The sequence below is a fragment of the Triticum dicoccoides genome, chromosome 3B (genome assembly GCF_002162155.2).
Source record: "Triticum dicoccoides isolate Atlit2015 ecotype Zavitan chromosome 3B, WEW_v2.0, whole genome shotgun sequence".
Lineage (NCBI taxonomy): Eukaryota > Viridiplantae > Streptophyta > Magnoliopsida > Poales > Poaceae > Triticum > Triticum dicoccoides.
In genome coordinates this window covers 838666951-838690420 of record NC_041385.1, presented here as the reverse complement: position 1 = coordinate 838690420, position 23470 = coordinate 838666951, and the positions used below count along the sequence as shown (strand labels likewise).

General features: G+C 46.5%; 1 protein-coding gene and 1 long non-coding RNA gene across 3 annotated transcripts; both read left to right on the top strand.

The window, feature by feature from the left end:
* Nucleotides 1-12854: 12854 nt before the first annotated feature.
* Nucleotides 12855-14348, top strand: LOC119278810 (putative E3 ubiquitin-protein ligase SINA-like 9). The gene is made up of 2 exons (XM_037560150.1): nucleotides 12855-13146; nucleotides 13254-14348. Exons 1-2 carry the CDS (start codon nucleotides 12973-12975, stop codon nucleotides 14166-14168), a joined length of 1089 nt encoding a protein of 362 aa, XP_037416047.1. The 5' UTR covers nucleotides 12855-12972; the 3' UTR covers nucleotides 14169-14348.
* Nucleotides 14349-14861: 513 nt separating this feature from the next.
* LOC119282582 lies at nucleotides 14862-18475 on the top strand. Of its 2 annotated transcripts, none has more exons than XR_005138793.1 (8): nucleotides 14862-15488; nucleotides 15958-16025; nucleotides 16439-16519; nucleotides 17014-17189; nucleotides 17280-17511; nucleotides 17721-17898; nucleotides 18025-18064; nucleotides 18152-18475. It is a non-coding gene; the product is annotated as an uncharacterized LOC119282582 (long non-coding RNA). The 2 variants fall into 2 exon arrangements; XR_005138792.1 differs by having other exon boundaries at nucleotides 15942-16025.
* The last annotated feature ends 4995 nt before the right edge of the window (nucleotides 18476-23470 follow it).

Below are 23470 nucleotides of genomic sequence, written 5' to 3'. Positions count from 1 at the left end.
ATTTAGTTTAATTAAAAGGTTAGGGGGGGTCGGGCCCACTGGTCAGCGTCAGGGGGGGTTTATTTTAGTTTAATTAAGGATTAAGACACTAGGGCCCACATGTCAGTGTCAGCAGGGGGTAATTAAATTAAAATAAACTAACTAATTAACAGGGGGGCTGGCCCCACCTGTCATCGACCCAGGGGGGGTCAAACCCCTGGTCAGCAGGGCCTAACCCGCCGGCGGCTCGTCGCCGGTGGCAACAGGCGCGGCGGAGGGCGCGGGCTCGCTCCTCCAGCGTCCAAATGGACGGAGGAGAGCGGCTACGGGGAGCTGGAGCTCACCCGCGCCCATTTCAGCAAGCAGCAGCAGCTAGGGCGGCCGGAGACGATGGCCTCGAGCTCGGCAGCGATGGCCGGAGCTCGGGCGTGCTCGGTTTCGGCGTTACACGGCACGGCGGGCGCGGCCGATGGGCTCTACGGAATGCTGGGGTCACCAGGAACACCCGGAGGCAACGAACGCAGGCGGAGAAGCTCGGGAGCACGGAGCTCACCGGCCATGGCGGACGGCGGCTTCGGTGCTCGTGGGGCGGCGGCTATAGGGCGCAATCGAAGGGGGAAAGAGGGAGGGGAGGCGTAGGAGCTCACAGCGGTGCCGTAGGGATGGTTAGCCGGCTCGGGGGCGCACCGGAGTGGCCGAATCGACGGAGAAGATCCTCGGCGGCCGGCGAGGGGAAAACGTCGGGGGTGGCGTTCCGGGGCTCTTCTGGTCGCGTGACACGGCGAGGAGGTCGAGGGAGGACCGGCGGAGCTTCCTGGGGCGTCGGTGAGGCTAGGGGTGGCCGGTGGCCATGGGTACGGTGACGATGGCGGCGAGCTCCGCTCGGTGCTGTGCGCGAGAGGGAAACAGAGGAGGGGGAGGAGCACAGGGAGAATGAGAGGGGCCAGGGGGTGCGTGGCGTCTCCGTGGCGCAGGTCAGGACGAGGGAGGGCAAGCAGGAGGTGGCGGGAGGACGTGGCCGCGGTCGCTCGCGTGCGGGCACGCAGCTGCTTCGGGGCGAGGGGAGGAAGACGACGGAGGGGCTGCGGTGGTGGGCTGGGCCAGTTGGCCAGGCCGCCTGCTGGGCCGGCCAGGTGGGCTGCCAGGTAGGTCCAGGTGAGTTCTCTCTCTCTCCTCTATTTTCTGTTTTCTATTATTTCTGCAACTGTAGGGCTTTATTAAAAATACTTAGGCATCTTAAAAAAATCCTGGAATAATCAAGGGCTCTATTTAGATTATTTCCAACAGCCCACACTTATTTTCAGAATTATTTGGGCATTTAGAATATTTTATAGCATTTAAATGCCCAAATGCAAATAGAGTATGATTTAATTCAGAGCCCAATATGTCCTGCAAAAATATAAATCATTTTTGGTAGATGCTTTCACCTCTAACCAGAAATGTTGAACATTTTTAGAGGGCATTTTGGGTTTAATGAAAAAGATTTTATTTTGACCCTAGTTGAATTCATTTGGTGCTAGGGTTTAGTCAATCCCCATTTCAGGTTTAAATGAAATTTAAACATGATGCAACACTCTAATGCATGCACTAGGCATTGTCAGAACTAGGGATGTGACACTCGGTAACAAGTATCAGCATCTACTACATGCACACATTATTGCATCAATCATGTGTAGATTGTATCATGGCATGTTATTCTTTCTTTCTTGTGATACTTGTTTCCTTTCTCAAAGCATCCCAACAATGATCTCTTGTTGCTAGTCGTGATGTCTTTGATGGTTGTGTGGTAGGAATTCATTTATATACAATAAGACCATATCTAGCCTTGGGCTATGCCTCCAAGCACATACCTTATTGGTATATGTATGACTTCCTTTTGGATATCTTGTTCCTTCGTGTTGTAGCTATTTCGGGTGTACATCCTTCTTTGTAGATATATATCGTCATGATTTCGTCTACCTAGACCCTTATACACTTGAGAGAAATTACATCTCTAGATGATATCCTTTCTTTCATGTCCACCTTGTCTTTCTTATGTTATTTCTTTAGTGGCTTTGTGAAAGATTTTGCCTTGAGTGTGTGTCTTATCTCGTTGCATCTTTATGCACTCTTGTGTGGTGAAGATTATTTTCCTCATGCTTGTCTTGACGAGGCTTTTGCCATCTTAATTGGTATCCCATGTCTTGATGATGCTTATGCTTTCTATCTTCACCTTGGGTTGTCACAAGTGTTGGTTATTCATTTTGCATACTTAGTGTTCTTGTGAACCCATTTGCTTAGTTGTGTGTGAGAATGAATGGCTTTGCACCGTGTATCTCATTCATTCGAGACTATGTTGATGCTTATGCTCATCCGTATATTAGTCTTCTCATGTGCTTTGCCATGACTCACACACATCATTTTGGTTGAGCCTATTCTTAAGTTGCCTCTTTTACATGTTGCTCAACCATGTATTTGTTGCAAGTGCTAGGCTTAGTTTCCTTTATGCTCACTTGCACTTTTTGTTTGTTTCGATTGATTTTGGGGGAGCTATGATCCTATTTTGTGCACTTTGTATCCAAATACAAAAATTATTATGTGTGCACAAATCATGGGGAGCTTCACTAGCTTATTTAGAACTCTCCTTTGCTCATATCATAGTATCCTTCATTCATGTGGCTCATAGGATCTTTGGTCTAGTTGGTTCAATTGATATCCTTTGATTGCTTGCTTCAATTGGTATCTTTTGATTGCTCGATTTCTTGTTTCTCTCTTTGTTATGTCTTTGTGGCATATCATTCTTTTGCAATGTTTGGGCCTCAATATAGTTTGTCTTCCTCCAAGTATTTACCATTGGATATGTGTATTGCTTTCCACTCTCTTTTTGAGAGATACACAATTTATGGAGGAACACTCATTACATTGGCCTTCTAAGCTTTTCACCCATTTTGGCAATTGATGCCAATGGGGGAGGAGTTTCAGAGAGTTTTGTGGAGAAGTCTTCAGAGTTGTCTCCTTGCTTTGGTTTTGGTTCCTAAGCATTTGCATCCCATTCTCATGCATCATTGGTTGTTGCATTGCATGGTGATGCATAACTCCTTATATAAACTCTCTTGAAAGTGATTGTCATCAATTACCAAAATGGGGGAGATTGAAAGAACATGCGGTGCCCCCATGTTTGGTTTTGGTAATTGATGACAATCTCTATGGACTAATTGTTGCCTTGAGTTATATTTGAAGGTTTTGTCCATAGGCTTTTCTTGAACTCCATGTGTTGGTTTCAAGGAGTTTATGAGTTGACCAAGGTGCTATTAAGGAATTATCCAAAGATTGGTCATATGAGTGTTGAGCTTATTGCAAGCATGTCTTGAAGAAGAAAGTTGTGTGATCATTCATGTTTACCTTCAAGACATCATCCAAATGAAGAGAGTTGGAAAGATTCAAGGTTGATCAAGACTAAGTCAATAGTGAACCAAGTTGATCAACTCACAAAATGTAGAAGATGTACCGAGAGGGATCAAGTGATCCCATGGTATGGTAAGCATTGTCCATTGCACTTTATGTACTAACCCATGGTCTATGTGAGAGTTTTATGTGGGGTTAGGTACGTATCCATGGCCTTGCGTCAAGAGGAAGATATCATACAACCCATGGAAAGGATGACATCAAGTGGTGATCATCATCAAGATTGCCGTGTGCAAGTTCAAGTGGAGCATCACGAAGAGATCAAGTGCTTGAATCTTGCCATCCATTGTGGTGTCAATGTACTTGTGAAGATGTGCCGAAGAGTGGCTCACCCATAGTGAACTATGGGGGAGCAATCATCTAGTCTTCATCGAGCCAACGCAATCAAGAAAGGTGGTCCAACTTGAGGGAGTCAAGATCGTCTTCATCTAGCTCAAGTGGACCATGTGCAAGGCAAAGGTTTGCCCTTGATAGGTTTTCTATTTTACCGGTCTCGTGGTGGTAGTTGGGAGACCGAGTTATAGGATCGTTTGTCGTACTATCAAGGGGGGCTCTCAAGTTGGTAGCTTGATCGTATCGTTAGTAGAGAGCTCAAACCATTGCATCCTTGCATCATGTTTCTTGGTCCTTGTTTGGTTATCTTTGTGAGTCTTAGAGCTTATGGTCATCTTGATGACAAGCTTGAGTTCATCGAAAACGGAGTTCGCATGCGTCTTCCATGATGTTTTCGGTGTTTGAGGTTTTACCGGTCTTATCCGATGAAGGGTTCTCACCATTTTCTTATGGGACTGTTCTAATTTGCTTATTCTTGACATTTCTTTCAAGATTGTGTTAGCCCTTGTCGCTAGCTTTCCAACAAACTTGGTTTCATCGAATTTGGAGTCTGTTTGCAAAAGTTGTGGCAGTTTTGGTGTTCTGAAAAGGCTGCAGCGGTACTACCGCGAATTAGAGCGGATGTAATTTTCTACTACCGCTCCAGAGCGGTACTACCGCGGCTCCTACAGCGGTAGTACCGCTCCGGACCAAAAACTAATCCCAAGTCCTGCGGTGGTAGGCCCGGATGTAATTTTTTAGTACCGCCCGCAAGCAGTAGTACCGCTACCCTTAGCAGTAGTACCGCTACCCCCTAGCGGTAGTACCGTGAGGTCAAGCGGTACTACCGCTCCGACGGTTCTTCTGGCCTTTTTGCCTCCTCGCTATTGTGTTTCAAAGGGGTACTACCTCCCTAGCGGTAGTACCGCTCCTTGGAGCGGTAGTACCGCTCTGTGCGGGCTGTGAGCATAACGGTTGGATTTTTTCCCACCTATAAAAAGGGGTCTTCTTCCTCAATGAACCTGATCTCTTAAGCTCGTGTTCTTCCCCCATTGTTGACCTTCTTCGAGCTTGCTAACTCTCAATCCCTCCATGGATTCTTCCTAGTTTTTGAGGGAAAAGAGAGAGGAGATCTAGATCCACATTTCCACCAATCACTTTCTTCTCTATGTGAGGGGAACCCCTTGGATCTAGATCTTGGAGTTCTTGGTGTTCTCCTTCTTGTTCTTCCTCTCATCTTCCTCCATATCATTAGTTGCTTCGGTGGGATTTGAGAGAGAAGGACTTGGGCACTCCGTGTGCCCTTGCCATTGCATTTGGTGCATCGGTTTGAGTTCTCCACGTGATACGTGGAAGTTACAAGTTGAGAGGCTTATTACTCGTGGGTGCTTGGTACCCTTGAGCTTGTTACTCTTGGGTGTTTGGACACCCTAGAGCTTGTTCCTCTTGGGTGCCTTGGCGCCCTAGATGGTTGGTGTTGTTTGGGGCTCAATCATTGTGGTGTAAAGCTCCGGGCAAGCGTCGAGGTCACCAATTAGGTTGTGGAGATCGCCCCGAGCAATTTGACGGGTACCGGTGACCGCCCCCAAGGGTTGCCAAAGTGTACGGGTTCGGTGACCGCCCCGAAGGGTCGCCATTTGTACGGGTTCGGTGACCGCCCTCAAGGGTCCCTTAGTGGAATCATGACATCTTGCATTGTGCGAGGGCGTGAGGAGATTACGGTGGCCCTAGTGGCTTCTTGGGGAGCATTGTGCCTCCACACCGCTCCAAACGGAGATTAGCATCCGTAAGGGTGTGAACTTCGGGATACATCGTCGTCTCTGCGTGCCTCGGTTATCTCTTACCCGAGCCCCTTTACTTATGCACTTTACTTTGTGATAGCCATATTGTTCTTTGTCATATATTTTGCTATCACATAGTTGCTTATCTTGCTTAGCATAAGTTGTTGGTGCACATAGGTGAGCCTAGTTGTTGTAGGTTTTGTGCTTGACAAGTTAACCGCTAGGTTTATTCCGCATTTGTTCAAGACTTAACTGTAATTATTTTAAAGCGCCTATTCACCCCCCCCCCCTCTAGGCGACATCCTCGATCTTTCGAAACCAAACCCGGCAAGGAATATACATTTTTTGTGGCATATAACATATATTTTGCTTGTCAAATAGATAACCTAAAAATCGGTGTCTGTGTATGTTCCCATCTGAAGTGAGTACTCCCTCCGTCTAGGTGAGTAAGTCATCTTAGGCTGTGCACCGTGACCAAGGAGGAGGGGAAAACGAGAGACACTAATGTTTATTTGCTAATTAATAGCATTGCATGCAATGAACTAACCACTGCATGTCGTGTTTGGTAGTCTCAAGTCATTAAAAGCATGCACACCCCTTGTCTCTTATTGGTTGATAGGTTAAGAAACAAGAAACGAGGTAGAAGTTAATGCACTACGCCTTAGTATATTGGAATTATTTGGTTTTCGTCAGATGACTTACACATCTAGACGGAGGGAGTAACAATTATGAATTAAGAGAGCTTTTATTATGGTAGACCCTGCTTTCATTAAGATATCCACGTCTAAGGACATCATCAATGTATCATTCTTAAGTCAGTAATTAGCTGGGGCCACTCATTATGCAATAGCAAACTCGAATTCCTCCTATGCTTAATTCCAATATGGCTATGGACTTTAGGGGGAAGCCCACTTGCTAGTATTCTCTCTTCTAGTTTTAACCCCCCAAATCATGTGAGTGAAGAGAGAAATAGTGTTTTGATTCGTTGTGGCTTGGGCTTAGCACTGTGACGCAGTCTTAAAGTTTTTTTTTTTGCTAAGACCCCTTCCCACAATGCTCGAGGATATGTCATTAGACCCATATTTTTTGCAACATTGGAGACATAATATAAGATTCGGTGATCTATAGGTTATATTTCATTAGAGATGATTTCTTACGCCTCTCTCAATGGATATCATCATTAAACGATACTACTTTAGTAGTACTACATTCCCATCATTTCATACTATCATCATGATGTACAAGATTTATTTGATATTAACTCAAAAAAACTCTTCTCACTTGTTACGCTATGTCACTATATTATACCATGGTACTACCACCACCTCTTTCATCATTAATTAAAGTGCCACATCAGTTTTCCTTAGATGGATATGAGAAATGTCATTACAGGAGCCAACTTTATCATATTTTTATAATTATGTTTCAGATACTGCCTTCATCTCGGTTTATTAGCCCTCATCGTATTTTGAGTCAAGGTTCAAATACATATTTGTCTAGCAAAATTTTAATGCATGTCATAAAAAAATATTAGTGGATTCATATTTAAAACTAGTTTTTATTGTTATTATTTTTGCTACATATAACTTGTATTTTATAACTTTAAAATTATTATCAAAATGTGACAAAATACAAGAGGACTAGTAAATCAGGACGGAGGCGGTAGGAAAAGAGACAGTGTCACGGTGGAGCATTGGGAGAGAGAGTCCCAACAGTAAAAAGCCAAACCCACTGAAAAGTAATGATTAAAAAGAAGATTCACATGCCCACTTGCAGTACCACCAAGCAAAATCACAAGGCCAATTAGTAAATATATAATTAAGAACATTGTCACGGTTCCCCAGTTGAATTTTTTTGGGCCATGGTGTTCAATAGAGTTCTTTAATGTTCTACTAGAGGGCATTAATGTGACATATCGTAGTTTAATGCGGTGGCATTGCAGTGACATTGGCAGCCAAACTAGCCGAGCGTCCTTGTCCTCTCCACCCACCACTAGTCTAGCCTACTCCTTCCGTCCCATAATACAAGAACGTTTTTCAAACTAACAAGCTTGGAAAACTTTCTTATATTATGAGACGGAGGGAGTAATTAGCTAAGCTGTGTTGGAGAGGGCTAAAAGTGAATCCAAACATTCAAAAACGATTTGGTGATGCCCGAGCTCTCTCTCGGATGAATGGTAGATTTTTTTGAATGTTGCAGTTGGGTGAATGCGAGATTTTATTTTTCTTCGAACTTACCCAACTCGTGGGTGAATGCCAGATCTTCGGTTAGGTTAGGTGGATGGTAAAAAGTAAAAACAATTTTTATTCATTAGATGAATGTTCGAACCCGTCAAAATCTAGCTATGGGTACGGCCCCATCTCATTAGAGACCCCACCAGACCTCCTGTGACGGGGCTCGCACCCGATACATCCGGATCGGATCCATACCGTGTTTAGTTTGGGCTCCAACCCCTTAACCGCCTTCATCATAAATTAATGGAAACAGGAGTATGATGAGTGGGAGCAATTAACTAGATGCAAGATATTGCACCAACATACTTGCAATAGTGCTAATGATAAGGTGGATGACGAAATATAACACAAATGTTTATATGGTCTAGATGGTTGAACATTCTCTCTAAAATATACTTTAAAGATAACATAATGAGTTATCACTCCCTATTCGGGTGAATCACAAAAGTTTAAATTAAGAACAATCCATTCCATCAAACTTTGATAATATTAGCTATTAATGTATAACGATTAATACAATTATAGCTTTATTCGGCATGGATGCTATTCCATAGTACCATTATTCATAATATTATATAGAGTTAAACATATTGTAGATTATCCCAAATTGTAAACAACTTTAATAATAATACTCCCTCCATTTTTATATACAAGGCCACTATGGAATATACATTTTGCATATATATAAGGCCACCAACAGTAATCGAGGCAAAATTAATGATATTTTCTCGTACTAACAACCTGTTTAATACTTGCATGCTTGCAATCATAATGACAGTCAGCTACTTCCTCCACTCAGTTTTTTTGCATGCATGTGGAGTATTAATGATCCCAGTAAACAAGAAGAAAAGTTGACTTGTAAAGCAGGCATTAAATTTTACATTGGTACCTGTGATCCAAGTTTGTGGCCTTATATACAAAAATGGAGGGAGTATAAAAATCTAGCAGCGCAAATGCGCGGATAACTGTGCTAACTACTCAATAAGAGGTTAAAAGAAGATTCACATGCACAACTGTAGAAAACAAAAGGCCACACAACCAGTATTTAAAAAATGTACATTAATTGGACTCCCTTCATTCCTACTTACCATGCACATATTTTTTTCTAGTTTTTCGTGATTATCTAGGGTATTATGGTTCCCACACAGATGATTCTCTATCTTTCCAACCCTTATTTTGGGTAGTACTACCAATGCATATATTATCAATGTTCTTTCCATAAAATGCTCCCGTGACATTAACTATCCCACCATGCATGGAGGAAATTAATGCATGCATATCATTAACTATCTCAACGTCTAAACCGAAACAAGGCACCGCCAGATGCCGAGGGCAAGCTCGTCCAACTACACATCCAATTGTCAATCTCCACCACTCATTTATATGCGGGCTTGAACTAAAAAAATTAGATACTCCCTCCGTCTAGGTGTGTAAGTCATCTTACGAAAACCAAATAATCCCAAAATAATTAGGCGTGGTGCATTAACTTGTACCTCGTTTCTTGTTTTTTGACATATCAAACAATAATAGATGAGGGTGTACATGCTTTTAATGACTTCAGACTATTAAACACGACATGCAGTGGTTAGTTCATTGCATGCAATACTATTAATTAGCAAATAAACATTAATGTCTCTCATTTTCCCCTCCTCCTTGGTCACGGTGCACAGCCTAAGATGACTTACTCACCTAGACGGAGGGAGTACTCACTTCAGATGGGAATACAAGTCGGGCACAGTTTCTAGGTCTTCAATTTGACAAGCGAATAATATGCCACAAAAAAATGGTAAGAAACCTCACCTGGCAAGGAATATACATTTTTTGTGGCATATAACATATATTTTGCTTGTCAAATAGATAACCTAAAAATCGGTGTCTGTGTATATTCCCACCCAAAGGGAGTAACAATTAGGAATTAAGAGAGCTTTTATTATGGTAGACCCTTCTTTCATTAAGATACCCACGTCTAAGGACATCATCAATGTATCATTCTTAAGTCGGTAATTAGCTGGGGCCACACTATGCTATAGCAAACTCGAATTCCTCCTATGCTTAATTCCAATATGGCTATGGACGTTAGGGTGAAGCCCACTTACCGGTATTTTCTCTTGTAGTTTTAACCCCTCAAATCATGTGAGGGGAGAAAGAAATAGTTTTTGATTCCTTGTGGCATGGCCTTAGCACTATGACCGGTCTTAAAGATTTTTGTTGCTAGGACCCCTTCCCACAATGCTTGAGGATATGTCATTAGACCCATATTTTTGCAACAATGGAGACATAATATAAGATTTGATGATATATAGGTTATATTTCATTAGAGATGATCTCTTAGGCCTGTCTCGATGGATATTATCATAAACTATTATCATTAAATGATGCTACTTTGCTTACTACATTCCCATCATTTCATAGCATCATAACATATATTTTACTGGGAATAAACTTATATTTTATAACTTAAAATTATTATCAAAATGTGACAAAATACAAGAGGACTAGTGAATCAGGACGGAGGCGGTAGGAAAAGAGACAGTGTCACGGTGGAGCATCGGGAGAGAGAGAGTCCCAACAGTAAAAAGCCAAACTCACTGAAAAGTAATGATTAAAAAGAAGATTCACATGCCCACTTGCAGTACTACCAAGCAAAAACACAAGGCCAATCGACCAGTAATGTATAATTAAAAACATTGTCACGGTTCCCCAGTTGAAATTTTTTGGGTCATGGTGTTCAACAGAGTTATTTAATGTTCTACTAGAGGGCATTAATGTGACATATCGTAGTTTAATCGCGGTGGCGTGGCAATGACATTGGCAAGCAAACTAAACTAGCTGAGTGTCCTTGTCCTCTCCACCCACCACTAGTCAAGCCTAATTAGCTAAGCTGCGTTGGAGAGGGCTAAAAGTGAGTCTCTCTGGACCTGGAATCCAAACATTCAAAAACGATTTGGTGAGAGCATCTCCAGTCGCATCCCCAACACGGCCTCCTAGGCGATTTTTTCGTGCCGGCGCCTAAAAATGGCCCAGTCGCGTCCCAGGAGCCCGTTTTTCACCGGCTTGGGCCGAAATCAGTACAGGCGGACCCAGGCCGAACCCGGCGCGCTGGGGGCGCCGGGGCGAGTGGTTTTGGCGCGAAATAGCCGCGGGCCCACCGAGTCTGCGAGACGACCGCTTCGTCGCCCTCATCGCCTTGGTTCCCACGGGAATCAATGCCAAGACTGCCACGATGCCGCCGCCGGTCAGCCTTGCTATTGATAGCTCATCACGGGCGGCGCGTCACGGGTGGCGCGGCGACGCCTCCCCTCCCGCCACGCGTACACACGGGCGCGACTATATAAGCCGGTGGCCTCCCTCACCTTTGGCCACACCAGCCCTCGCCGTCCATCGACCGCCGTCGAGCTCTTCCTCTCCCGTGCGCAGCCGCGACGCTTCTTCCCTCCCTCTCCCTCACTCCCAAGCCCGGTGGCCGCGCGTTTCCCCGGCGACGGCCAACGGCTTCGGTCACCGCTCGCTTCACGAGTGGGAGGCGTGGCTCCTGTTCGAGGCGAACATCCCGGCGCCACCGGACATGCGCGCATGAACGATGGGGTGGAGACTCGGCAACGGGGGAGTGCCCATTCCCCCGGCGCCCGACGTCGAGGCGTGCCCCGCCTTCTTCGCCGCCGAGGTCGACCGCGTGCAAGCCTTCTCACAGCGGAGCAACTCGCCCCCACCAGTACGCCGTCGAAAACCACGCGGCGTGGGCAGCGTACTTCCAGCGCCGCCAGGAGCAAAGACTGGCGTCCACCAACGGGGCGCCGATGGTGGGCAGCGTCAAGAACAGTGAGGGGCACCGCGTGTGGTGGGGCGGCCCCGAATATGCTCGACGGCGTGCTGTCGTACCTCGAGGGCGGTAACGAACCGTCGCTGGCATACCGTCCCATGGCGGCCGCCCCGGTCCACCACCGGCACGCCGGGCAATGGATGCCCAGGAGGTTCGGTTCCTCCTCGACTTCCTCCTCGCACTCCTCCTCCCGTTCTTCTTCCCACTCCTCCGGCTCGACGACGTTGCTCGGCGTCAAGGCCGAGCCCGCAGCGGAGACGCTGCTCGGCCGGCGCACTCGCAGCGTCGGCATCATCATAAACGAGGGCGGCCGGCGCTCCTCCTCATCGGCTCCTCCGCGCTTCGTCAAACCAAAGACGGAACCGAGGCTCGCGGCCGTGAAAACGGAGCCGGGGCTCCCCGCCGTGAAGACAGAGCACGGCGACGTGGAGCTCGATGAGGAGGCGACCCTAAAATGGGCGCGCGCCGACTGGCTCAAGATGGAGTGGGAGCGCCAGTGCGCCGCCCTGCAGCACTACGAACAGCGCCGCCAGGGCCGCGACGAAGGAGGCGTCGTCGTCCTCAACGACAACAACGACGACGACGCGCCGCCACCGCCACCGGTCCGCCATGGCGACGCTGGGCAAGGGTCCAGCAGGGGCGGCCGCGTCAAGGAGGAGAAGACCGCCGCCGCCGCCGACGCGCCGCCACCTCCACCGGTCCGCCATGGCGACGCCGGGCAAGGGTCCAGCAGGGGCGGCCGCGTAAAGGAGGAGAAGGCCGCCGCCGACGACTACGCCGCGTTCAGCGACTTCTTCGCACCTTCGTTGTAGTTTCGGCTTTTTTTAGATAAATTTGCTATGTAAACTGTCTTCTTTGTGTAATATATGTCCAGTTTACCGAATTTAGCCGAACTTTATTGAATGTTGTTTTTTAATTTAGACGGCGTCTGGGAACGGTCATGGGATCGGCGACTGAGAATCCAGTTATTCCCAGGCGGCGATTTTACGCGCCCCTTGGGAACGGCTGGAGATGCTCTGAGTCTCCTTGATGCCCGAGCTCTCGGATGAATGGCAGATTTCTTTTGAATGTTGCAGTTGGGTGAATGCGGTTGGGTTAGGTGGATGGTAAAAAGTAAAAACAACTTCTATTCCCAAAGTCTGAACCCGTCAAAATCTGGCTATGGGCACGGCCCCATCTCATCAGAGACCCCACCAGACCTCCTGTGACGGGGCTCGCACCCGATACCATCTTGATCGGATCCATACCCCTTAACCCCCTTGACCTCACCTTCGCTCACAAGCGCCAGTACACAGAGCAGAGAGCCGCCCGCCTGAGTGCTACCCGCCGCTGCTGGTGCCAACAGAGAGCCGCCCGCCCGCCCGCCCGCCTGACTGAATCTTGGTGGGGGAGGAGAGGAGAGATGGGCCTCGGCGGCGGCGGCGGAGAGGGGATCCTGGCCGTGGCCGTGGTGCCCATGGAGGCCATCCCCATGGCGGAGCCGCAGATCCTCGCCGGCGGCAAGACCGTCGGCCTGCGGGCGGACCTGCTCGACTGCCACAACTGCCGCCTCCCCCTCAAGCCCCCCATATTCAAGGTGAGATCCGCCGGCCGCCCCTCTTCTCCAAGATTCATTTTTCCGTTTTCTTGAATCTGGCACGGCGTGACCGAGCGTATCTGGTGTGCATGAATCTTGGCCGGCAGTGCGACGCCGAGCACCTGGTCTGCTCCTCCTGCCGCGGCGCCCACGCCGAGGCCTGCGGCGGCCGCGCCGCCGTCCACTCCGCGCTCGCCGACATCTTCGCGGCCGCCGCCACCGTGCCCTGCGGCTACGAGCGCTACGGCTGCGACGCCGGCGGCGTGGTGTACCACGAGGCCGCCGACCACCGGCGCGCGTGCCAGCACGCGCCCTGCTGCTGCCCGGACCGCGCGGGCGCGGCCGGCATCGGGGGCTGCGGCTTCGTCGGCTCCCGCCAGGACCTGCTCGACCACATCTCCGGCCCCGACCACTCGCGCCCCATCATCGTCGTCCGCTACGGCCAGCCGTGGAACCTCAGCCTGCCGCTCTCGCGCCGCTGGCACATCCTCGTCGGCGAGGAGGACAAGGCGGTGGCCGCCGCCGCGGGCGCCGACCGGCACCGCAACCTCTTCCTCGTCTCCCTCGGCGAGCGCGGCGCCACCACGGCCGTGTCGCTGGTGTGCGTCCGGGCGGACGGCACGGCGCCGGGCGCGCCGCAGTTCGCGTGCAAGCTCGCCGTGGAGAGCGACGGCTGCAGGCTGACCCTGGAGTCGCCTCTGGTGTGCAGCAGCTCCCTGTCCGGCGGCCTGCCGGGCGAGGTCAAGTGCCTGCCGGTGCCCAAAGACTTCCTGTCCGGCGACAGTGTGCCCCTCAGCATCCACATCGAGAAGCTCCCGGCTCCCCCAGCTCCTCCTCTAGGACCAGGAGTGGCGCCGGCCTGTACTTCCCCGGTCGCCGCCACCCCTCCTCCCTGCCCGGCCGCCACCATCCCGCCTTCTCGTCCGTCCTCCGCCGGCTCCTCCGACAACGTCGCCGTTAAGACGGTGATCACCGATCAGAGCTACAAGAAACGGAAGTCCGCCAACCCAAGGAAGCTGTAGGGAGGACGCCGATGGGCTGGAGTAGCACGATGATGAATGGTGGACTAGTAGTATGCTTAGCAATAAGCTACGTAGTATTTTGTAATGTGCAATCAGTGTTCTGTTTCTTTGTTAATCTGATGATGAAGTCCATGGTTTTCAGTCTGAAATAACCAGACACCGTGCATTCCTTTTGTTCAAGCCTGCCTGCATATTTTGTTGTAGTTACTGATGATTCTGCCTGCACATCCTGCATGATGTGTGTGGTTACTGTGGGGTACAGAAAAAAAAAGCCCTTTTTCTTGAAATTTATGTGGTCCCGGATTTTGTTGTTACTGATTCTGTACATTTGTGCTGCTACAGTTTTAGCACTTTTTTGTGTTAAGAAACTCAGAACTTAGGTTTGGAGGTTGTCTGAACTTTCGTACACTTTCAGATGACATGCAAAATCAACATGGGCGAGTACATGGCAGTTATTCTCACAGGCAGAGAAATCGGGCGTTGCTATCTAACCTATAAACCCTTTAGAAGTGCTAGGCAGGACCAAGGCCTCCACGTCGCCTTAAATCGCTATGAACATTACTCGTGCCACCGCCTCTAAATTACGTGCCCCGCCAAGGGCATTCTAGTCATTTCACAAGCAGGCATATAAAACGCAGCCCGCCCGTGGAGAAACCCTAGCCGCTGCCTCCTGTCCCGTTCGCCTCCCCCTCCTCGTCGCCCTCCTCTCTCTCGCTAACCCCTCTCTCTCCCATCGCCCCTACCCACGCCGGCCGGTTTCGGCAAGCTCCGGCCGCCGCACGCCCCCGAGCATCTTCACGTGCCCCTCCTTTCCCTGCCGCGGACGCGTGTCCTCTGCTCTGCCCCGCCCGCCCGCTCCACCTCCCCGCAGACGCACGCCGAGTCCTAGCGTGCCAAGTTCGCCGGCCCCCGCGCGCGCACCTGCACCGTCTCCGCTTCGTCCGGCCCGCGCCACGATGTATCCGCCGCATCGCCTCCTCCTGCGCCACGCCGGCTCCGCCACCCCCTGCAGTGGCTGCGCGCCCACGGGCCGCCCGCAGTGCCAGCACAAGTCGCCCCAATAGGAGAGCAGGTCTGGTGTGGTTTCATGGTGGGTGTTGAGGAGCAGGGGGACTGGGGAGGGAGTCGGCCATCACTGCCTACCACTGCTTACGAGTCGTCTGCCCCATCCCCAACCTAGACTGCACATCTACGGCTTCGGCATCTCTCTCCCCTATTTTTTGCCCCTTGATTTCCCTGGTTCGTTGAGAATGTGATTTTAACTTTTTGATTTATGTGTGCAGATTGAATGAAGAATACAAGAGGAAGACTAAGAACAAGGTGAGCTCTCTCTCTCTCCCTAATCTGCCTAGATTGTAAGTGTACGTGTGCATACTTAATTACTTTTTAGCTGTTCTATTGCGTTCTTAGTTCTTTCTTTTTTGCAATGTTCAATGGCCCGAATAGTGTGAATTACATCTGTAAATAACAACATGAGGATCAGGGATGCAAGCAGCGGGATCCCAAAACTGCCCCCCTATGTTTTGCTCGATAAATCAAGTTTTTTCTTTTTTGCAATGTTCAATGGCCTGAATGTACAAAATGAGACAAGTCACACCCTTGATTTCATAGCAGCTCTCATGGTTCAGTAGCAAGTATCATTAATCTAACTACCTCCTCCAAAATGCCATTTTTCAATTGATTCTAGTTCCCTTTTGTATTCAGTTTTTTAATTGGTTTGAACTGTCTTTTGGCACTCAAATGTGATTAAGTGCAGTAACATGTAGCATTTAGTTTATTTGGTTGACAGTTTATAACCTCAGCAAGGAGCACATGTCATTGTCGCCATCACTGAGCCCAAGATGGTGCCTTGCAATGGTGATATCTCTTCCCTGCCTCTTATCGTCTCCTTAATTTTTTTCTACTGTACATGTTGGGTTCAGACGATGATGGTTGTAATCCATGATTTAATTTTCAAATTAAGAGAAGGAAGCTATGGGTTTGGGGAAGATGATGGTTTCTTAAATTGTTTATTGGCTTGGTGTTATCATATACTAATATGAAAAATAATCATTCCATGCTTTGATCTTAAAAATCAAATGAGGAACCAATGGGTTTGGACAATAATGATGGGGTTTAATTTTTTTTTCTAGGTGTGGATTGCTAATATGAACAATTATAATTAGTGTGACTGGTTTATAGTTATATATAACTGAACAGTTAAAAGTATTCTCTATACACTGAAATTGAGCTCATAAAATTTTATTTATCCTGTGCGTTTTCTGCTGCAGATCATTGCACTTCTCTTCCATACATCAGTGCCACTTCCAAAGCGGAGTCCCTCCTAGAGGATAGTCTCTATTATCAGAAGGGTGAGTGTCCAGCTTGCTCTGCATAATACAACGAAGCGTTCAGTGTTGGAGGGGTAGGGATCATTCTGATATTAGTTCTCTTTTTTGTTGTGGTAGTTTCCTTTTTTTCCATACTTCTTCAGTTAATTACCTTTTAGTCTTGGAATGCGTAATCACACCCACCCTCATATCTAGCTAGGTTCTGTCTCTCTTCAGGCTCTTTTAGATATAGAAGTGGACTAGCAATCTAGGATTCTGCTACATCTGCTTCCAAATAAAAACATGTCAGAAATGCTTATGCTGTCAGAAACGTGCTACTGGACTGGAATATGTGTCTTCTCTTCCTGAATAACATATGATTACTGTTTTGTTGATCAGGAACACACTTCCGAAATAATAACATTATAGGAAGAAGAAGCTGAACTGGAATATGTGTCTTCTCTTCCTGAAAGTTTCCTTAAATGATTCAGTGCCCCATGAAATTAATCTGGACTGAAATTACATATTTTTATTAGGTGAAGCAGCACAGAAGACAAAGAAGGCATATTGTGCGAGAGCGGCGATGGCATGGACGAGCTTGCCTGCTCCCGGTTCGGGCACCGCACGACGCGAGAAGCTCGGAGCTATGGTGATGGCGGCGGCGGGAGGCGGGAGGCGACGGATTCGAGTTCCTAGCAGATCCGGTTCACAGGTATGTTTTGCTGCAACCCCTTTTTGTTTCCGGTGTCGGCCGCTGTAACTATATAGGCAGCTTATTAGTGTGCTCGCATCTTTTCCACAGGTTTCCCTTGACGGATCTCGCCGCCGACGGCTCTTTACTGCGCAGTGAAGCCAAGCAAGCTGTGGTACACAGGCCCGCCGAATCCAGCATTGGTGATGTGGGCGATGCGGCGCCGACACCTGACAGTACAACTATATTTGAACATCGCTTGCAATGGGATGGCCCTGTTGGCGCCGAACTCAGAGCAATCGATGGGCAAGGACGATCCTCAGCCGCCTGGCTGGACCAAGAGGTATACGGATGTGGCACTGTATTTGTAGTTCGAACATACCTTAAATTTGAGTGAACTATATATGTTTTTATTCTCTGAACCATATTGATCTATGTTGTGGTTCGCGGTAAGCATGGCAGGCAATCATAGTTTAAGTGCAGAATTTTTTGTATTTTCTGAATATACTTATTGAAACACGTTTCTCAATTACATATTTCTAAATTATGCAGGGTGCGTGTTGGGCATGCACCTGATGAACGTCCCCCATGTGCTGGCAGAATGAGTGCCTTGAAAAAACATTGAGAAGATATGTAGTTCCTGCGGTAGGAAGCCACTTTAATTCACTTGGAGAAGCATATGTCTATTACAATCTGTATTCTAGGGATACTATGTGGCTGCTCCTGCTCGGTAAGCACTGTTTTCAATGGACCATCACATACCAAATTGGCTGATGTATCGGACATAACATTTAGCGTCAATGAAAAGAGAAATGAATAAATTTGACACACTGTTGTTGCGACTTCTTTTTGATAGGGAAGCAGGTGAGAAGTATGAAGAGAGACGTACAAAGATAGTAAGTTTTTGAAATAACATATGCTGTTCCTATATCCTCACTTCCTGCTGTTGTATCATGAAACTAATGCGTCCTCTATACTTGCAGCTAGCCCCCGTAATGAAAATAAACACGCCACTGGAGTTGCACGCTAGCGATATGTACACACGAGCCATGTTTGAAAAGTTTGGCGAAATTATGTTTATGAAGCAGGGCAGTACAAAGTAGAGGAGGTCAGTAAAGGGAAAAATTTATTTCGTGCGACGATACCATCCAGAGAAACATGAAAAGTGGTGCGGGGTGTGTACAAAGTGGAAGTTGTTGCGGAAGGGAGGGAACTGATATGTGAGTGTGCTAATTTCGAGAACACATGCTTGCTCTGCTGCCATGCAGTTAAGGTAACAAAGATTTCATTCTGATGATAACACATTCCTTGCAAGAACTATTTCTTTTTTGTTAAACGGGGCAATTAAGAATACCAGCTATGCGTTTTGTAAGTCCTCGATTTCCTCGCCATATACCAGATACCAGCAAAACATATTCTGAAACGTTGAACAAAGGATGCAAGAGATGTATTGTCAACCCACTTATCACACCTTGAGAAGGGTAGCGTTTCAGTGAATTCAATAACCTTTAGGCACTCAAATCTTTACACACATGCAGTCGAAGTAGTATGAGATTTACACACATGAGCGGTGTCAAGACTCCTCTCCTGCGCCTACATGGCGGGAAGAGGGCCTAAGCTCTAGATGAGCTCCTCTTTACCCTGCAAGTGTTGTGTTACTCTGCTATTTTTATTATCTCAATATTTCTAATTTTGTGAGTCCGACATTACTTGAATGTTTCGTGGGAATTGGAATGTGGGGACAAGAATTTTTCTAAAGAAAAACCCAATATCAACATGTTATATCAAGGGCCTTCAAAGCTAATGGTGTCGCAAGGTGTCTTTTTTTACCTTCTCATTTTTGTTGGGAGAAAGGCGATGCTCTTTCTTGGGCAAAAGGATGGTAATCTCTCACATATACTTTCTTATGTTTCTCTGAATAACCTTTATCCTCATCCGTAGTACTTTAGGACACACTTTTCTAAAAACAGCCTCTTCCCACACATGGATGCTGATCATGGTGAGCTGCCAATAAGCACTGGAGACGGAACTACCAGTGTCACGGCACGTTTATAAAGGGTGTTGACAACAGGGCTACTATCACTAAAAACTGGAGCAGCTTTTTCGTAAGGCAAAGATGAAGAAAGGCCATGCCTATGCCTTCGCCTTCAAGTGCACATCAAAGGGGCTGTGCATGATTGTCTATCCTATCCTATATAAGCAGATCGCAAAAGCCCTTTGCTTTATAACTCAATATTAGTATAAGTACCTACCAAGACTTCTATATTTAGCATCCTTTTGGATCGTATGTAAGCCACCTAAGGCCATCCTGTACGTATGACTATTGGTTGTGTGCTGGTAAGACCATCATGAAGTGTGCTTTTGGGGCAGTAGTGCAGAAAGAGATATCTTCATGTATCTGTTGGATGTTTTTCCCTCTGTTGCAGATCAGCACTAGGTTCTCTTCAAACACTATGTATCAGCACTAAGTTTCTATTTGCTTATGATCTAATCAGTGTTCAATTTTTTATGTCTTTAGACTGATCCTACTACAACTTGCTTTCTCAAACCAATGTATGCTATTATAAGTAATGTCATTACTTCCTTTTCATCTGTCATGATACCATACAGTGAGATAAAAGTATATCTTAAACTAGCACATACACATGGTTTGAAGACTCGTCTGGCCGATGCTTTTTGCGCCATCGGCGCAATGAGTCATGCCAGCTTTCGAGTATATTCATCGCCCACACAAAGCAAGCTCAATCCGGAAGTTCAAAGGCAAGAAAATCCATCTAAAGTCTGGAAAGTACATTCTCTATGGTAATGGCTACATTACTCTTCTCATTCCAACAACTCTTGCAACAACTGCTAAACGATATAACTGTATATAATTTAACATAGGTGAGCCTTGCATCCACTACTTAGATGAGTTTAATCACCACATTGTGTGGGACAACACAGTTAAGCTCTACAACCATAATGTTCGTAGACTGCGAAAGATCATCCGCAGCACCACCACGCCTGATCGCTACTATGTGTGCCACATGACAGAGACATTTGCAATCGCTACTATGTGCCCCACATGACAGAGACATTTGCAACACACGGCAAAAGAATGGTAATCCTTTGCAGTTGCTCTGTCCTATTTCATACAATAACTAACCTTTACTGTTATTTTCAGTACTTTAGCATTCCCTTTTCTACGGGTTCCCTTTTCCCACACATGGATGTTGACCATGGTGAACTGCCAATCACTACTGGAGATGGAACTACTGCTGTCACAACATGCTTTTATCAAGGGTGTTGACAAAAGGGCCACCATCACTAAAGGCTGGAGCAACTTCTTCTGTCAGGCACAGATGAACAAAGGGCAAGCATATGCTTTCAGCTTCAAATGCACTTCCAAGGGACTGCGCCTGATTGTCTACTCAATACAAGCAAGTTGCAAGAGCTCCTTGTTATATAACTTAATATTAGTATAAATGCCTACCAAGACTTTTGTGTTTATCATACTTTTGGATCTTATGTAATCCCCTAAGACCATCCTGTGCATTTAACTATTGGTAATTTGTTGCTTAGACTGTTGTGTAGTATACTTTTAAGACAACCATGATAAAAGAGATATATGCTCACTCTTTCACTACTTGGCCTACACTCGGCCTTTGCGCCATTGGAGCAACGAGTCATCTAGTAAATGGAACGACCAAACCATATGCGTGTGCGATGTGCAACTTTTGTCTGGTTTTAAATTCAAGAAACATCACACTCTTTCACTTGCTTTTTACTCACTCTATAAACTAATACTATAAGACGTTTTAAATCATTACTTTAGTGATTTAGAAAGTCTAATATTAGTGTGCGGAGGGATTAGATCATTGTGTACACTCTATTTTTTTTTCATAGTTTATATATATTCTTAGACATCATCCTTTTCTTGGCTCTTTCAATAGTCCTCTCTATGTGGTTGTGTCGTCATATGTGTATTTGTCGGCCCTTCCCTAACATTGGAGAATATCGGATGCATTTTTCATCATTGTCGGGTATGTATGGTAGCGTATTTGCCGCCTCTCTTTGGTGTCATAATTAAGAGGGGCACATATAAACATACACGTCTCTCCTTCGCCAACAGTTGCAACGATCCTACTTTTACCCCGCCTCATTCGCCTCCCCTGCACAAGACGATGAAGTACTTCAGAGCTGAAATATTCTAACTGATCTACTTGTCACCCAACTAAATTCTCAATTTAATTTGAAAGTAGTTAACATTAATAAAAATAGTGTGTCTGTCAATTTTTTTTTGTTTTGATACCTAATAGAAAATAATATGAACGCAGATTTATGACACGGCATTGGATACAACAAGCCCAATGACCGTGTCAAGTGGGACATGATCTAGGTTAGAGTCCTTCTAGCACAAGAAAAAAAGGAAGATAGAGAATTCTATGATTAGTTGTTTCGGGTACTTGGTTTGTACTATCTACTTCATAGAATAGACACGGGAAACAAAAATTTAGTTTGTTTGAGCGGTTCTTAGGGTGTGGAGCATGTCATTGTGAGAGGCCGTCGAATGGGGTGAGGTGAAATGATGCGTGTCGGCTGTGGATGAGAGGAGGAGGGATGGATGAGCATGACTACCACATGTACAAACTTACTTTTAGTAGTAATGAAAATACAAGTTCCCATCTACAAATGGTTTGTTGCATTGCCATGAAATAAGACAGTGATGGTTAAGTCAACAATGAATGTTCGCAAAAAAAAGTCAACAATAAATGACTTTTTATTTTTATCTGGATTATTATGTTACATGGCATTTCTTTCTTCTTTCAACCCTATCACTCGAGAAGATGTATATTTCTAGCTCTACTTCTCATCATTAGGTCAATCACCGGCTGCGAGGTCATTTTATCATTGCTTTCCTGCAGTGTCATCCCTACTCCGGTGAATCTCTGCTGCTATACTAGTCTCCTACCTTGTGGTTTTCTTGCGCAGCCGATGTTGCATCGTTACTCCACTCTCATTCGCCTACGTACTCCAACGAATCTTTGCAACAATTCAACGCAAAAGAAGAATAACTCTACAAAAGAAAAGGGCCAATGGTTTCAGCACACTCTTTCTATAGGTTAACCCACAATGCTCCTAGGCTCCTAGTATTGGGAGGCAAAATCTGTCCAACTTCTCAACTTAACACATTTTCGCAAAAAAAAAAAAAACTTCTCAATATGTTATAGCACTAAGCAGGACTTGTTGCTAGCAGCACATGCCACATCTCTGGTGAATGTGCTCCTGTGTCCACCCTCGTTTACTAAGAGTGCAGAGGCACAACTTAAGTTAGTTATTTGAGTAGCAGAAGTGATTAGTGAATGGAAATCAGAATTGAAGAAAATCTAGAGCATCCAATGAATAGAAACGGGCACCTGAGGGCTGACGCATGTCCAAAGTGCCATATGCCAAGTTACCCGGCTCCATATGTATTTTTCTACCCTACCAAACTTGTCAAGAACACCACCTCGCTGCATCCTCTGAACTGAGCGACTAATTTTTTTTATAAACAAAAGCATCCTCTACCTTATTCACTGCAAGGCAAGAAAACACATGTCCTCCCGCCACCATCCCTCCTCCTCGTCCAGCTTCCTCCCACTCAAGTCGGCGATGACAAATCGGAGCAACAAGAACAGGATACACTTTCAGATGACATTATCCATATTCAGAGGAATATAAAAATCACAGTTCTTACCAACCTCAGGCGTGTACATCTAACTTATTATCTTCTTTTTTCATGCAAGCCTGACCTTATCTGTCCATTTCTTATTCATTCAGGGCTCCCCTAGTGGACTTGGCGGTGCTCCTTTCTCAAACCAGAACAACTCTGAATGTTAGGGAAAATAAGGGAAGACCACCTGAGCGAACCGACCGAATGGACTTTACTTATCTGAACCAAACATTAGCGGCTTATGCTAAGCCTATCACGAGGTGCGTTGCTGCTTGATCGGAGGGGAGGAAGATCTCAAAGTATGGAGCAAAGGATCAAGCGCTTTGACTTTGCTTTGTCCCTCGGGATCCACTGAGAGCCGTGCACTAGTAGAAAACAGGGTTTGGTCACAGCTCAATGTACACATTAGTCCCGGTTGCATCACGAATCGGGACTAATGAGAGAATTAGTCCCGGTTCAAGCGGCTAAGGCGTCAGGAAGGCATTAGTACCGGTTCAAATGGGGACCTTTAGTCCCGATTTAGACACGAACCGGGACTAAAGGGCATCACACCCTTTAGTCCCGGTTCGTGTCTCAAACCGGGACTAAAGGTTCAAACTCTACCCCCCCC